General features: G+C 38.9%; 1 protein-coding gene across 3 annotated transcripts in view; it reads left to right on the forward strand.

Annotated features, from left to right (window-relative positions):
* Window positions 1-15,561, forward strand: part of LOC136864607 (neurofilament heavy polypeptide) — a 382,096-nt gene that overhangs the window by 254,419 nt on the left and 112,116 nt on the right. For all 3 annotated transcript variants that reach the window (XM_067141842.2, XM_067141841.2, XM_068226359.1), the window contains exon 5: window positions 14,714-14,880. In XM_067141842.2, the coding sequence (XP_066997943.2) occupies window positions 14,714-14,880 (167 nt within the window). The remainder of the gene's footprint in view (window positions 1-14,713; window positions 14,881-15,561) is intronic.

Below are 15,561 nucleotides of genomic sequence, written 5' to 3' on the forward strand. Positions count from 1 at the left end.
GCACGTATGGTGTTTGGAGAAAAGAGGACTTTTCTGCAAGTACCAATGTGGTTTTTGAATGCCCGCTCCACAACTAACCACTTGGTACGCCTGGAGAGTTCTATCCGGGATGAATTTCTTTGAAAGCAGCATTTAGTGGCCGTTTTCTTTGATTTAGAAGTGGCCTATGACACCTCATGGTTATATGGCATCCTTTCAGTCCTTCGTCAATGGAATTTCCGAGGTAACTTGCTGGGTTTTTGTAACTGTACACAAATAAGCTCTCAGATTTTGGGCAGGAAATGTTTGTAAAGGACGATCTCTCGATTTTAGGTTAGGATGTTTCCGTAAAATAATTTGTAATATAAAGTAGTGAATTTCATGTGATATGGTTAAGCTAAGATGTAAATACGTAGCATTATAAGTAAGATTTGTAGTTAGGGAATATTGAACATATATACGAGGGGCGTTTGAAAATGAAACGTCTGTGCAAGAATAAAAACTACTTACGTGTTTGGGGTAAACTTTTTTTATTTTTTGACATAGTCTCCTTTTAGGCTTATACACTTCGTCCAACGATGTTCTAGTTTGTTGATCCCTTCCGAATAATAGGATTTGTCCATGTCTGTGAAATATCCATTAGTGTTTGCAATCACGTCCTCGTTTGAATAAAATCTTTGTCCCGCCAGCCATTTCTTCAAATTGGGGAACAAATAGTAGTCTGAGGGAGCCAAGTTTGGAGAGTAGGGGGAATGTGAAACGAGTTGGAATCCTGTTTCCTTTAATTTTGTGACCACTACAGCTGCAGTGTGTGCTGGTGCGTTGTTGTGATGGAAAAGGAGTTTCTTGTGGGCCAATCGCGGGCGTTTTTCTTGCAGCTCGGTTTTCAAACGGTCCAATAACGATGAATAATATGCACCTGTAATAGTTTTACCCTTTCCAGATAGTCGACGACGATTATCCCTTGCTAATCCCAAAAGACAGTCGCCATAACCTTTCCGACCGAAGGAACGGTCTTTGCCTTTTTTGGTGCAGATTCCCCCTTGGTAAGCCATTGTTTAGATTGTTATTTGGTCTCAGAAGTATAGTAATGTATTCATGTTTCATCAACAGTGAGGAAACAATGCTTAAAGTCCTCCAGATTCTTCTGGAACAGCTGCAAACCATCCTTGCAACACTTCACACGATTCCATTTTTGCTCAAGCGTGAGCAATCGCGGCACCCATCTTGCGGATAGCTTTCTCATGTCCAAATGTTTATGCAAAATATAATGTACTCATTCAGTCAAGATGCCCACAGCAATCTCACGCACCTTAACTCTTCTGTCATCCATCACTATATCATGGATTTGATCAATGATTTCTGGATTCGTAACCTCCACAGGCCATCCAGAACGTTCAGCGTTACTTGTGCCCATATGGCCAGTCTGAAAATTTTGAAACCACTTATAAACTGTTCTGATCGAAGGTGCAGGGTCACCATAATGTTTATCAAGCTTCTCTTTGGTCTCCTGAGGCGTTTTGCCTTTCATAAAGTAATGTTTAAAACCACACGAAATTCTTTTTCGTCCATTTCTTGAAAATCACTCGACTTCCTTGATTCAGAATTAGAAATTGTTACAATAATAAAAACCACCTTTCCAATGGAAATAATGGAATTCCAATACAGCTTTATAATGAGATTTATAACTTGCAGTTCCTTGATTCACACGAACGCCAAACACAAAGAAATAGACCAATATGGCTGAAACTTGGTGTGCGTTCATTCAAGAGATGCTACTAACTAAATATGACCTCGATATGCGCCGGTGGTGCCATTTCTCGGACTTTGCACAGACTTTTCAGACCACCTTCGTATCCTTATGTGTGTATACCTTTTAATTTGGTTTAGATTCTATGCACGTGGCCTAGCAGTGAAGATTGTGCAACATGGGAAACAGTGACCGTATAGGTAAAGATGGTTGAAGGTGTTGCAACCAGTGGCTTGGAAACCCCGAGTACTGTGGGAAACTGTGTGCTGAAGATTGTTATTCATCCCTGTGGATGAACACTTGAGATCATTAACTTGCATATCGGCCACTCGGTAACCAATCCGAAAGATTTGATTTTGAACGAGGTTGCTTTGACTGAGAGACGCCTGAAGATTAGAGCGTTGCCACCAGTGATCTTTTGGCGATGCTAGAGTCACTTGGAGCAAGCCTGTGTATGAGGGTTGAACTTAAATAGTGGCAACACTGCTGTGGAGATGCTATGCAATGGAATCTAATACTGTCGCTGACAGCACACGTTGGTTACATACCTAACTTAGAGCAAATGGACTCGCCCTTCCCACCTGCGTGCGCACAAGCGAGAGAAACACAGTCGTGTGCGAGCTAGCGGTCTAACGTAACGTTGATATAGATGTTGATTCCCATAGGGAATCTGAAATATTTGTCCTGAATGAGCAAATTTATAATACCAATATAAATGGTCCGTTATTGGACATTATAAATTTTCCAGCTAGCTCATTCTTGGTTGCCAGCGTTTCGCCCTCGTGTGCTAGGGTGGGCTCATCAGTTGGTACCTAGCACACCTACCAATACGCTGGCTAGTGCATACCGTGGAGGCCACTGCGTAGGCTAACTGGAGCCACCGGCAGTGCCAATGCACTAAGAGACTTTGTCTCATCACTAAAAATTGATGCCTGCTTGGCCATCAGATGATATAGATGTTGATTCCCATAGGGAATCTGAAATATTTGTCCTGAATGAGCAAATTTATAATACCAATATAAATGGTCCATTATTGGACATTATAAATTTTCCAGCTAGCTCATTCTTGGTTGCCAGCGTTTCGCCCTCGTGTGCTAGGGTGGGCTCATCAGTTGGTACCTAGCACACCTACCAATACGCTGGCTAGTGCATACCGTGGAGGCCACTGCGTAGGCTAACTGGAGCCACCGGCAGTGCCAATGCACTAAGAGACTTTGTCTCATCACTAAAAATTGATGCCTGCTTGGCCATCAACATCTATATCATCTGATGGCCAAGCAGGCATCAATTTTTAGTGATGAGACAAAGTCTCTTAGTGCATTGGCACTGCCGGTGGCTCCAGTTAGCCTACGCAGTGGCCTCCACGGTATGCACTAGCCAGCGTATTGGTAGGTGTGCTAGGTACCAACTGATGAGCCCACCCTAGCACACGAGGGCGAAACGCTGGCAACCAAGAATGAGCTAGCTGGAAAATTTATAATGTCCAATAACGGACCATTTATATTGGTATTATAAATTTGCTCATTCAGGACAAATATTTCAGATTCCCTATGGGAATCAACATCTATATCATCTGATGGCCAAGCAGGCATCAATTTTTAGTGATGAGACAAAGTCTCTTTGTGCATTGGCACTGCCGGTGGCTCCAGTTAGCCTACGCAGTGGCCTCCACGGTATGCACTAGCCAGCGTATTGGTAGGTGTGCTAGGTACCAACTGATGAGCCCACCCTAGCACACGAGGGCGAAACGCTGGCAACCAAGAATGAGCTAGCTGGAAAATTTATAATGTCCAATAACGGACCATTTATATTGGTATTATACTAACGTAACGTTGTCGCTATGTTTTCCAAAGAGGAACAACGGAGAGTTGGATCAAGATTGAATGTGCCAGAGGTCGTACAGCACAACAGTGTCATCAAGGTCTTCAAGAGGCTTGCGGGGAATCTGCATTGCCTTACAGAACAGTGGCACGTTGGGTAAAAGCCTTAACGATGGTCTGCAAACTGTGGCAGACATTCATCGGGCAGGTTGTCCTACGAGTGCATGCTCTTGCCACGTTACTGGACAGTGATCGAAACCAGATGATTCTTGAGCATTCGCTTCAGAACTGTTGCAGAGATTCGAGATTCGACAGGCAGTAGACTGCTCCTTTCGCACCATCAACAGAACAGGCTCTGCTAAAAGTATACTACGACTTCCATATCGCTGGCAACGGGTTATACACAATGCTGGTGACAACACTGAAGGACAGTAATGGTTGCTAACTCTTTTGTATCTGTTGTAAATAAATAGTTGCCACTATTTAAGTTCCAACCTTCGTATATTGTAACAGGAAATGCCCGTACTTTAACCTTGAAGAGCACGCGATGGTACGCAGGGCGTGTACGGCACATTAAATTCGAGTGGTATAGAGAGTGAGAGGATTTGCCTTTGAATGAAGATCTAAAAACGTTTTTAAACTGTTCATTTTATTGTGAAAATTCAAGTTCATATCACCTCAGTACAGTAGAAGATGAATTGGGTGAAACATTTATTCGTCCTGTGGCTGACGATGTCCCGCGTTGATCTGCCACTCTTTTTATCCTCTCCCTGAATCGCCTCTAGGCACCATGGAACTATGTCCACTTCAACGAGGAACGCTCTAGAAGTTCTAGAAATTCTTGAAGATCTTGGAGGTCTGGGAGTTTGGTTCGCCAAGATCAATCGCTCCGAAGGATAGCACGAACACACCCATTAAGCTGTTGTACATATTGGACATATTAGTCTGAGGTATAATTTCTGAACTTGCTTTAATCATTACCATGCAAAGATGCCGTATCGAATGTCAAAGAAAGCGGCACAAATGTTTTAAGGCAAATTGGTCACTTGAGAAAATAAGGAAATTAACTTAATGCGGCCAAATGTCAATGGAATCGATCCCGCAAATAAACTTGTCACTTGAAGAAAATAAAGAAATCGGCCATGCTGAAATGCTGCTGTGCATCTCTCAATGGTTTGGTATGGGAGGCCATTATTCGCCACAACTTCGGCAAACTCTCTGACATCCTGCGGCATTGCAACTACAGCGAATGCCCAATTTGATGTACGCATGCTGTTCTCGTCTTGTCACGTCTATTCTGCATGGAGCATGGCTCACTACTACAGGCCAATCGCCCTGTGTGTGGTACTTCTCCCAGTTATATGTCTTCTTGGTATGAGGATCTGTTAACCATATGGGTTTTGGTGGACAAAACAACCGATATAGATGGGAAATTCATAGCTAACATTATTGGTGTAATGAAAGAGGGCCAGTCTGCTTTAGTGTTTTTTCTGACGTGAAATTCCGTACAAAGTTAATCATTCTGTCATTGCATTGGTTTTTGATGATGCTATGAAGTTACTCTGGCCAGATTGTGTGAGGAGGGAAATTATTCTACTTTTGTAACCGATACCATTGCAAATTGTAAAACAAACCGAGGATGATTTAAAGGAAGCAAAAGGTGAGGTGGCTGATAGAATTACTGGAAAAGTGAGAAGGATGTTATTCTCTAATGCAGGTTATTCTATGCGTCACAAACTAGAAATATTCTTTGTGGACACGAAGCAAAATTTGAGGATTCTGAACCAGAATTTTCCTCGGTTAGAATAACTTTGTTAAAATTTGCTTCCATAGCATCATGTGATGGATGTTGAGCGAAGTTCCTCGAGGCATAAAGTCATCCTGTTTGACAACCAAAGAGGCTTCCAGTTTACCAGCTCAAAAATGCTTGTAATTATCCAGTGTAATTTCATCAACTTTGGGAACTAATGCCTTTTACACATTTTATTCTCATTTGTATAAATAATGTGCTGATTAGTCAGCAGCGAAGTACTTCATCAATGATGATTATTATTATTATTATTATTATTATTATTATTATTATTATTGCTGTTGTTGTTGTTGTCTGGCTCATTGGCTGAATGGTCAACATTGAGGGTTTCGGTTCAGAGGGTTCCGTGTTCAATTCCCGGCATGATCGGAGATTTTAATCCCATCCGATTAATTCTTCTGGCCCAGGGACTGTGTGTTTGTATTTGTCCCAACACTTTCCTCTTCATATTCAGACAACACATTACACTACCAACCATCACAGGAATATGCAATAGTGATTACATCTCTCCATATAGGGTTGGTGTCAGGAAGGGCATCTGGTCATTAAACAGGGACAAATCCACATGTGCAACACAGCTTGCACCCACGACTCCACAGACTTGGAAAAAGTTGTACAAGAAAAAGAAGAAGAAGAGTATTATTTTATTTCTTACTTAATTTTTTTGGAGTGCATAACTTGCTATAGCTGAAGGCAAAGTGGAACACGGAACTTTCTAATAGATGATAGAAATATGTAACCAGTAATGACTATGAGATATTAGTTATATGTGAATTAATTAAACTCTAAGATCTTTTATACATAAATTATATTTTTGTCTTTTTGGGTTATATTTGAATACTTCTTAGGTCAGATTTGCTTGCATATTTTTAGGTTACTAAAATCCATCCCCTCTTAGGCTAATGATTCTACACGAGCATGTCTGAAAGGGCCTGGAAGAAATTGTGCATTCAGAAGATTGCATAGTTAGTAGTATTATAGAGAAGTATCCCATTCCCGTGATCTTTGCCTTCAGCCCGTGATCCACTCAGCCTGCATTTGAGGAGCTCTCTGACGGTGAGATAGCAGCCCCAGTCAAGTAAGCCAAGAGCAATAGCCGAGAGGATTCATTGTGCTGACCATACGTCACCTTGCAATTTACAGTCCTTCCGGCCTATCACAGCTTTGGCACCATGGGGGTGGTTTATAGAGAAGTATATTGAAGAGCCATTATAAAATTTGCATGTGTGGTGAGGCCCTTACAGTCACATTTTATGTTGCAATTTCAGATAAATTTATGAAACAAATTTATAGAGATTGAAGTTTATTGCTTGAGTGAGACAAAGGAAGTGTGTTGTCAACTCCTTGGGGAGAAGATAAACCAGGCTGGGCTGTGTTGCATAATGATTTATTCGTAAGTGTGTGATTAGGCATACTCATCATCATCATCATCATCATCATCAATGTCCCACTCCAGTCGCCCAGGTGTGGTTAACAAGCCTCCTCCACTCATTTCTCTCCTTCCACTTTTCCTCCTCCGTTACTTCTGCCACATCCAATCCAGCTTCACTAATGTCCTTCCAAATCTGGTCCATCCACCTTCTTCTCGGTCTTCCAACTGGTCTCTTTCCCTTAACTTCTCTTTCCAATTCCCTTCTTGCTAACCGTTCGTTTCACATTCCTTTTACATGTCCAAACCATCTCAGTCTTTTTCTCTGTATGTTCTGTACTATCTCTGATATTTTAATATTTTGAATTCTATCTCTTCCTGTCTTTTTAACCAATGTTCTTAAACATTTCGTTTCTACTGCTTGGATCTTACTATCTTGTCTCTTATTAGTTACCAGCGTTTCTAGTCCATATGTTACAATTGGTGTGAAATACTGTTAATTTCGTTCTCTTGGGTGCTGTGTCATCCCATAAAAGCACTTACTTCCATTAATATTGCTACCCAGATATGTAAACTGTTCTACATTCTCTAACCGTTCTCTGTCTGTGTTCACTTGGCTTCTCTTTTTCACAGTGCATGACTACAGTTTTCTTTTTACTAATTACCATTCCAAATTCCTTCAGATTTTCATTCCAAATGTCCAGTCTCCTTTGTACTTCCTTTTCTCCCTTTCCCAAATCACCACATCATCTGCTAATACCAAAGCATTCCCTTCATCACTACTGATACTCTGTTGTACACGTTTTATGATTTCACCCGTCAATATAATAAAAGATAATGGCGACAGTGCACTTCCTTGCTTGAGACCTTTTCTTGTATAAAATGTTTCAGAGTCACCACTCCCTGCTTGTACACTGCATTTTTATCTTATTAATTAATGATTTTGGTACATTCCTTTTCAGTAGGCATTCCCATACAGGTTTTCTCTTAACTGTATCATAAGCTTTTTCCAAATCAAAAAATACGAATATAATTTCCTTGTTTCTTTCCAGATGTTTTTCCATTATCGTTGATCTATTCGGTCTAAAGACATATTGTTCTTCCTCTAACTGTGTTTCTATTGTATCCCTCAGTCTTTTGTCTGTGACTTTCTCCATTATTTTTAGCCCATGTGATAATAGAGTTATACCCCTATAATTTTCACATTTCTTCCTATTTCGTTTTTTGAACTGTGGTGCGATGCTTCCTTGTTGCCAATCTTCAGGTATCCTTTCATCCTTCCATAAGGCATTCAGGGCTCTGTATAGCCACTGTATTCCAGTGCTTCCTGCTGCCTTAATCATATCCGCATTGAATTCGTCTTTTCCACTTGCTTTACCTTTGGTCATTGCTTTCACTGCTTTTTCAAGTTCCAACCATGTTATCGGGTTCTCTTCTTTTTCTCCATCTATTATTTCCATTTTCTTATCTCCTTCTTCCTCTGAGCAGTCATCCTCATTATAAAGTTTTTCAAAATACTTTGCCATCGCCTTCTGGAGACCCTTTTTGTCGTGTGGTATGGATCCATCTTCCCTCTCTAATGCCTTGGTTTTTTCTTTTCGATTTTATTACTCTGTATAATAGTTCCTGATTTCCTCAACTCTCTTGCTCAATTTTGTTTGTAAACTCTCCCCAACATTTCTCCTTTTTCTTCCTTGATACTCATCGTTACTTGTAGTTTCAGTCTTTTGTATTTCACTTGTAACCTTTCTATCTTCTCATCCGTCTGATACTTTTTTGCTTTTTCTTATCCATTTCTTTATTCACCTTGTTCCTTTCTTTTATTTCTGTTTTTATTTTGTCTGTCCACCACTGTGTCTCCTTTCCCTTAACCTTTGCTTTTGTTTTCCCACGTACCTCAATTGCTGCTTCCAAAAATGTCCGTCTTAAATCGTGCCACTCTTCTTCCCCACTTCGTATTTCCATGTTAGGCAACTTGGAATGCCATTCTTTTATCCTCCTCCTCCAATTCCCAAATCCTGATCTTTGGTTTCTTCTTCAATACATTTTTAGGGAATTTTACTTGTTTTAATTCCACAATCAATAATCTATGATCACCTTCCATTCTTTCACCAGGGATTATCTTCGTTTTCATGATGTATCTTCACCATTCTTGGTCTGTTATTATAAAGTCAACGAGTGTTCGATACTGTCCATCCCAACTAAATCGGCTGATCTTATGGTTATTCCTCTTCATAAACCATGTGTTCTTTATTATCAGGTTATTTCTGATACAAAAGTCCAACAGTTTCTCTCCATCTTCATTTCTATCGCCATACCCATGTGGGCTCAGAACATTCTCACATCGCATTCTATCAGTTCCCACATGAGCATTCAAACCTCCCATTATCACGAGGAACTCTTCTTTTTCTTCCACGCTACATCCGGTCTGTGGAGTATACACTTGTATTATCTTCAGTAGTTCCTTAGGTATACTACACATACATTTTATGTGGATGAAAGAGTGTTTGTTATTCATAAATTGTTGGACATCATTCATAAAATGTCGGCTATTGTATAAATAAAATTGTGAGATATTTCCACATTTAAATGGAAAAATCTCTGAATAAAGTAAAAGTGCTTATTGAAAACAGTCACATTGTAGCAAATAAATATTTGGATTTTGGCAAAATTTATTAAATTATTACCTTAACAAGTCTTGGATTGGTAACTACTTTTTGAAAGTGATGTTGAAATAGGAGTGTAAACTCTTGCTAGATTCTGATAGTAGTGTATGTGCTGGTAGTCAGAACTATTTTGGAGGAGGAATTTTCTTCTTTTTAACAAAGCCTTGAGTATTAGTTGTGATTAAAGTTGGCAAATAAGTGGAATGAATTTTGAGACAAGTCCAGTAGAAACATTTTATTATAGTATTAGATAGTGCTCTGTCCAGCTCCATGGCTAAGTGGTTTTGGCCTTTGGTCCAAGGAGTCTCAGGTAAAATTTCTGGTCAGATTGTTGTTTTTTTAAATCTTCATTGATTAACTCCTTTGGCTTGGGGACAGGGTGATAGTGCTATCTTCAACATTAGATTTCATCATAGCTGGGGCTCCATTCCCTCAGATGCATGGCTTACCCATTTGTCCCAACTAGAAAGACATGCACCATGCTTCTCCAAGGGCCATATTCCATTATTATTGCTGTTATAATACAATGCCCTTTGTAAATCTGTGCAGATAAATAACATCTCTCAGAGTACAAAGAACAACCTAATCATCTTTGGAACTTTTCTGTGAGAGAAAGGTTAGTGTGATGAATCCATGGGAAATTCATAAATTAACTGAAGCTGTTAAACCTTAAGTAAATCATTTATGAACGCATACTTCTGGTCTGCACTGGTATTCTGTTGCTAACTTATTGTATGTGACTTAGACCCCATAAAACTTGTTTATGCTGAAGTTAAATGAATAGTAAAAGAAAACAACACAACTGGAAATTTATCCCTCTGTAAATTGCAAGAAATCACTCACAGCAATATATGTGGCTACTATCACGGATGTATTAAAAAAACACTAGAAAGGTAATTTTAGGAGAGGAATAGAATTGCACACCTGCCAACCCTTCCGATTGACCCGGAAACTTTCTGTTTTTTAATTAGTCTTCTGATTTTCCGATTTATTTGTAATTCTTCCTATTTTTGACCAATATAACCTCCGGTACGGTCAATACTCTTCCTCTAGGATGAATAATAAATTCTTATGTGCTTGTGTAATATACCTAACCTCATTTCCAAGCGTATTTATTTGATGCTTTATTTCGCGAGTGGATCGTCTGCCGCCTTCGTGTACCGTGTTTCCTGCTCGCTACAGCATGTGTGCTTTACGGCTGGGGATTTGGGACAGCTAGCGCGCGCTAGCGACTCAATCAGGACGAAAGAATGAGTTTCTTATTGTGTGTTTCGCGCAATATTGACATTGTTTCTGTGCGTAATTTCGTTGGAGTTGTAGGCCACGTGTTTTTTCTAATGGTTCTGTGCTTTTCCTCATGTCAAAGCCGCATGTTAACAATGTATGAGGCATACCGATCTGTTTTGTATGTGGTAGTTTCGCGTATTTCAGTGTGTTTTTGTACATTCCTACTTCATAATTTTAAAGAGTTGAAAGTATTTCAGGGAGTTGTGTCGGTGACAGTATCTGGTATTTTCTCTTCATGTTATGGCCAAAACATAACAAACGCTATCTTAAAGTGTTCAGAGATACCTATAAAATTAAATTTCCATTCATTTTACAGTCTAATAAAGGAAACTATTACCGTGTGCGTTTTGTTGCGTTTGTCGGTGTGATATACACTGGAATCTCGAATCGCCTAGGGAGATAAATTTTATTTCGTGTTATCAAAATTTCGAGATATAGAGAATACTGTTTTTGAGCATGTATAGCACATAATTTAATCATATGTATCTACGTGCTTTTACTGAATACATTATTTTTAACAGTACTTAAAAATATACAAAGAAACTCTATTTTATGGCATTAATTATAGGGGCCTAACACTTGGTAGTAACTTTTTAGAAGACAGGTTACATTACATACAGTAGGGAAACAAGAAACATAGCTCCGTTAACACCTTTGGGGGGAAAAATCCATAAGTCTGTTTTGTTGTTTGCAGTTAACCTTTCCTCCCTTCACGCTGGAACTTCTCGTTGGTACCATGCAGCCAAGTTTCGTAAATGAAGCTTACGTCATCCGCGACTTCCAGACTTGCTTTTGTACGTGACTGGTAATTAATTGACACCCGAGAAACAGCGGGGCTTTGCCGATTTTCCAGTCACTAGAAGTTTGAGTTTTCAGTTTGTCATATTCGTTCCCAGCTTCACTGTAACCCTTTCTTGACTTGCTAACTGTTCCTCACAAACCAAAAATGCCGTATTGCACAGTTAATTTTGCTCAAAATTCGAGTTAGAGTATTTTTTGCTTCAAGGGAGGAAATGTTTGCTTTGAGAAATGGAGAAATTCATGTAACCAAATTTCGAGTAATAGAGAAATAAATAGTCTACACGTGAAGAATAGGACCAACGCCCGGAAAACCAGAAAATTTAAGTTACTTCGAGATACTCAAAATTCGAGTAATGGAGGTTCGAGATATCGAGGTTCGACTGTATTATTATTTATGCGTCACAATGGAGAGTGATTAGGTGCATTTTCTTGTAACCTTTTTTATGTTTTTGTAATTTTAAGTTTAGTTTAAGATTTTAAATTTAATGATCAATTCACATTGTAACTGTAGATATGAATGCCTTTTATCTTGTCCTTTTTTCACTTAGACCATGGTGCAATATATGTGACAAAGTCCAAGAAATAAAAAGTCTTCCTATTTTTTATTTCTAAAAGTTGGCAGTTATGTAATTGTGCCCAATCACTGGAATAGTTTAGATAGTAGATACCTGCTTTCTGGTTGAGAACTCTGCAACACCATGTGTTAGTCTGCATACATGCTGTTTGTGTCAGGCAGACTGCATACTTGACCAGTTCAAGACCGTTCACATTGGTTGGACCAGTTATAACACCGTAGATTTTTAAAACATAATTATGTAAGGCTGGAAAGAGAGAGTTCTGTGGGTATGTAAATCAGATGCAATTTTATTATGTATGCAATAACCTATTTTGAAAGTTGAAACGTGATTTTTCTTTTCGTAATGCTCAGTTCTGTAGGAGACCAGTGTTAGTGCGCGTGCTGATGTCCTGTGTATAACTGAAAAGTTAAAGTGGTAGTGAAATTTTTACCAGGCCATAACTAAAGACTGTGTTCACTTTCCTTATGTAGCTTAGGCATCATTTAGTGAATTCCTTTTAAGAGATTCATGGTATCAGAAAGGATAGGTGAGGGTTTTTTTGTCTTGTTTTGTTTTGTTTTGTTTTGTTTTGTTTTGTTTTGTTTTGTTTTGTTTTTTGCTATAAAATTGTATTATAAAATCCACCGGTGTTCGTGTAGTATTCATTGTATTGTCGAGTTAAAAATTGTGAAATCAGATGGGTACAGACAGTATCAGTGATGGGAAAGCTTCAGAACTCATACAGTCCATGCTCAGAGACCAATTCAAGCTTTCAGCTAAAAGTCTTGCGTACTGTAGTGTGTTTGGAATGCAAAATTGCTTTGCATATTCTGTTGGATAACTTAAATAAGTATGTTAATATAATATTTCTTTCCTGTCTATATCTGAGACATAATTCTTACAAATTTTATTAAATCATACAGTTCATTGAATAATCTACACTTTATTATGCTGTAACAAGTTTCAGATGCCTCTACAATATACTTGGAAATCTTTGTACTGTCCGCAAAACTTTTAGTGATACTTTGGCTCCCTAGCGCTGAATCAGTAGACCTCTGTTATCTTCGAGATTCGTATTGGCAACCTCTGACACAAAAGGTATGAATCGATTATGCATCACCATGAGACATCTGGCGGTATAATTGGAACACTTTAAATACTGTTATTATTTACACAACAAAGTCAAAATATAGGTTAAGCTTGAACATGTGTGAGGAAAATCAAAGCACATCACAAGAACAAGCTAGAACTCCTACATGGAAATGACGGTTTAGAAAATTAATATCGATCAATCATACTATCAATTCAATTCAGATTTCATTTCCATTCAGGTGGCAGTGTTAATGGAACCGTTGTAGCTTCCTCCTTACTCCTCGCCCCATAAAACAAAGTGTCACTAAAAGTTTTGCGTATAGGACATTACATTCACCACCAGCAGGGCTCCTAAATTGCCTTCAGTGTCCTCAGCATTTTAATACATGGTTTGGGCCAGTATATTAGCATCTGTTTTGATGATATGTCGCAGAAGTTAGCAAAACAGTACTCCTCTTATGGACCTACAAGGAGTGAACACACACCCTCTTAGATTCCTATAATTCCTCATGATTAAGGATTATTTTAATTTAATTTTTACTGTATTATGAAAGAGAATATGATTGAGGCATTTTTTTGCCCGTGAGTTATTAAAATAACTACTCAAGTTCTCTACGTCATAAATACGTTTACAGGGAGGAAGCACAATAGCGGGAACAGCCATTGCTCTGCTGCCTTCCTTCATTTTCCTTCTGAGTCCCTCTGGTACATGTAACGCGTAATCTGTTATGCTGTGAACCGCAGGCAGCTTAACACTGTTGAAGAGAAGTCATCTATTTATTTGTGTGTGTGTTTTTTCCTAATATTCTCATTGTGTACAGCAGTTGTCACTGAAGATTTTGATGCTATAGTATGCAGCGGTACATCATCACGGAATGACTTGAACTGAAATTCGTTATGGTTTTTATCTGTGCTTTGTTTTGTTATTTAGTTTTTGTTTCATAAGTGCATTTAATTTTTACCATTCTCTTTGTGGTGTGATATGACAGCATAATAGTACCCAGCACCTGGGCAAATTTATTAAATACAAGTAACTGTGTCCCCACCTCCAAGCCTGTAACAATTATCTGTTTATTTTCTCCCCCTATTTGCCTTGAGCTTGAATGCAGTAGTTTACCCTTGTTGGTGTAAAAACTTAAACCGCACATTTCATAAAATCAAGTTTCAGCTTAGTTTGTTCCTCCTTTTGTCTTCCACTTAAGTACTGAGTTTCATAAATATATGTGCTGCCATTTTCCCTTATTGCTGTGAAAACCAAAATGAGCCCTCTTAAAAGCCCCTGTTCCCTAGAGTTCCTAAAAACAATTTTGAGGTTAGTTCCTTCTCCCTGAAATTAAATACAGAGTTTCACCCATGCAAATGCCGCCGCTTTCCCGTCATGCTGTTGAACGGAGCTGTTTGATGTGGCAACTCTGTTATAAGAGCAGTACTGTTTTCTTAACATGGAATGACCTATAGGTATATCATATACCGGTATATGATAAACTTAAAAGGGTTGTTAACTGCTGAGAGTTTTGTGTTGAAATTGTCGCATGCAATTACTTCTTTAATTGTTTTTATCCCTAACTTGTCTCTTTTCTAGGAACGAATTCCTTGCAGTTCGAAACGTTGAAAGCGGCTTTTACGTCTGTCAAGCAGTACAGAATATTTACAAAAGTAGTGCTCGTATTCGAATACGTTGGCTGTCCCAAGAAAAGAAAGATGGTCGGCTGACAGAAGTATATATTCCCGACTTTTATGATGTTACAGGTCAGTGGCTTTATAGTTCTTTCAGGTAAATTAGTCACTTACATTAATTCATTAAATTAATTAATATCTGTAGATTGACATCAGCTGTTATTAGATATATGCTTCTCTTCAGATAACATTTGACTAGATCTTCACAGAACACATCCTTGTCATGACCTAGAATGATTCATACTACCTTCTATTTGTTATGCTTGAGAATTTCACTCTGTTAACCCAATCGCATCATATGACGACCCTAGCTCGTCATAGTTATTCGTGGCATATGAATCAAATGACGAGCTTTGCTCGCAGCAATGCACAGCTGTACATCAATCCATGTAGTTCAGTTACTAACCCACAGACGCCACTTGTATGCATTCTGAGCTGAAGTTTACACATGTGGCTTCGGTTTTTTCTCTTTCACCACGTTCTCACACACTTCCGGAACAAGAGATAAGAGAATCATTTTTCATATAATTTCGCTCTTGTCAGTTGCCATCATGGCATCAAGCAGATGTGCTGGTGTTGATGGAGGAATACAGAAGCTAATAGTTAGTGTTTTAGAGAGTGATATTGAAGGCAGTGATATTTGTGATGACGAAATAGACCCTGCAGTACTTAGTTCGAGTACTAGCGATGCGTATAATAGTTCTGATGACACGGAAAGTGATGCAAATAACGACGGTGTGCCGAGTCTTTCGA

Source organism: Anabrus simplex, chromosome 2 (assembly GCF_040414725.1).
Source record: "Anabrus simplex isolate iqAnaSimp1 chromosome 2, ASM4041472v1, whole genome shotgun sequence".
Lineage (NCBI taxonomy): Eukaryota > Metazoa > Arthropoda > Insecta > Orthoptera > Tettigoniidae > Anabrus > Anabrus simplex.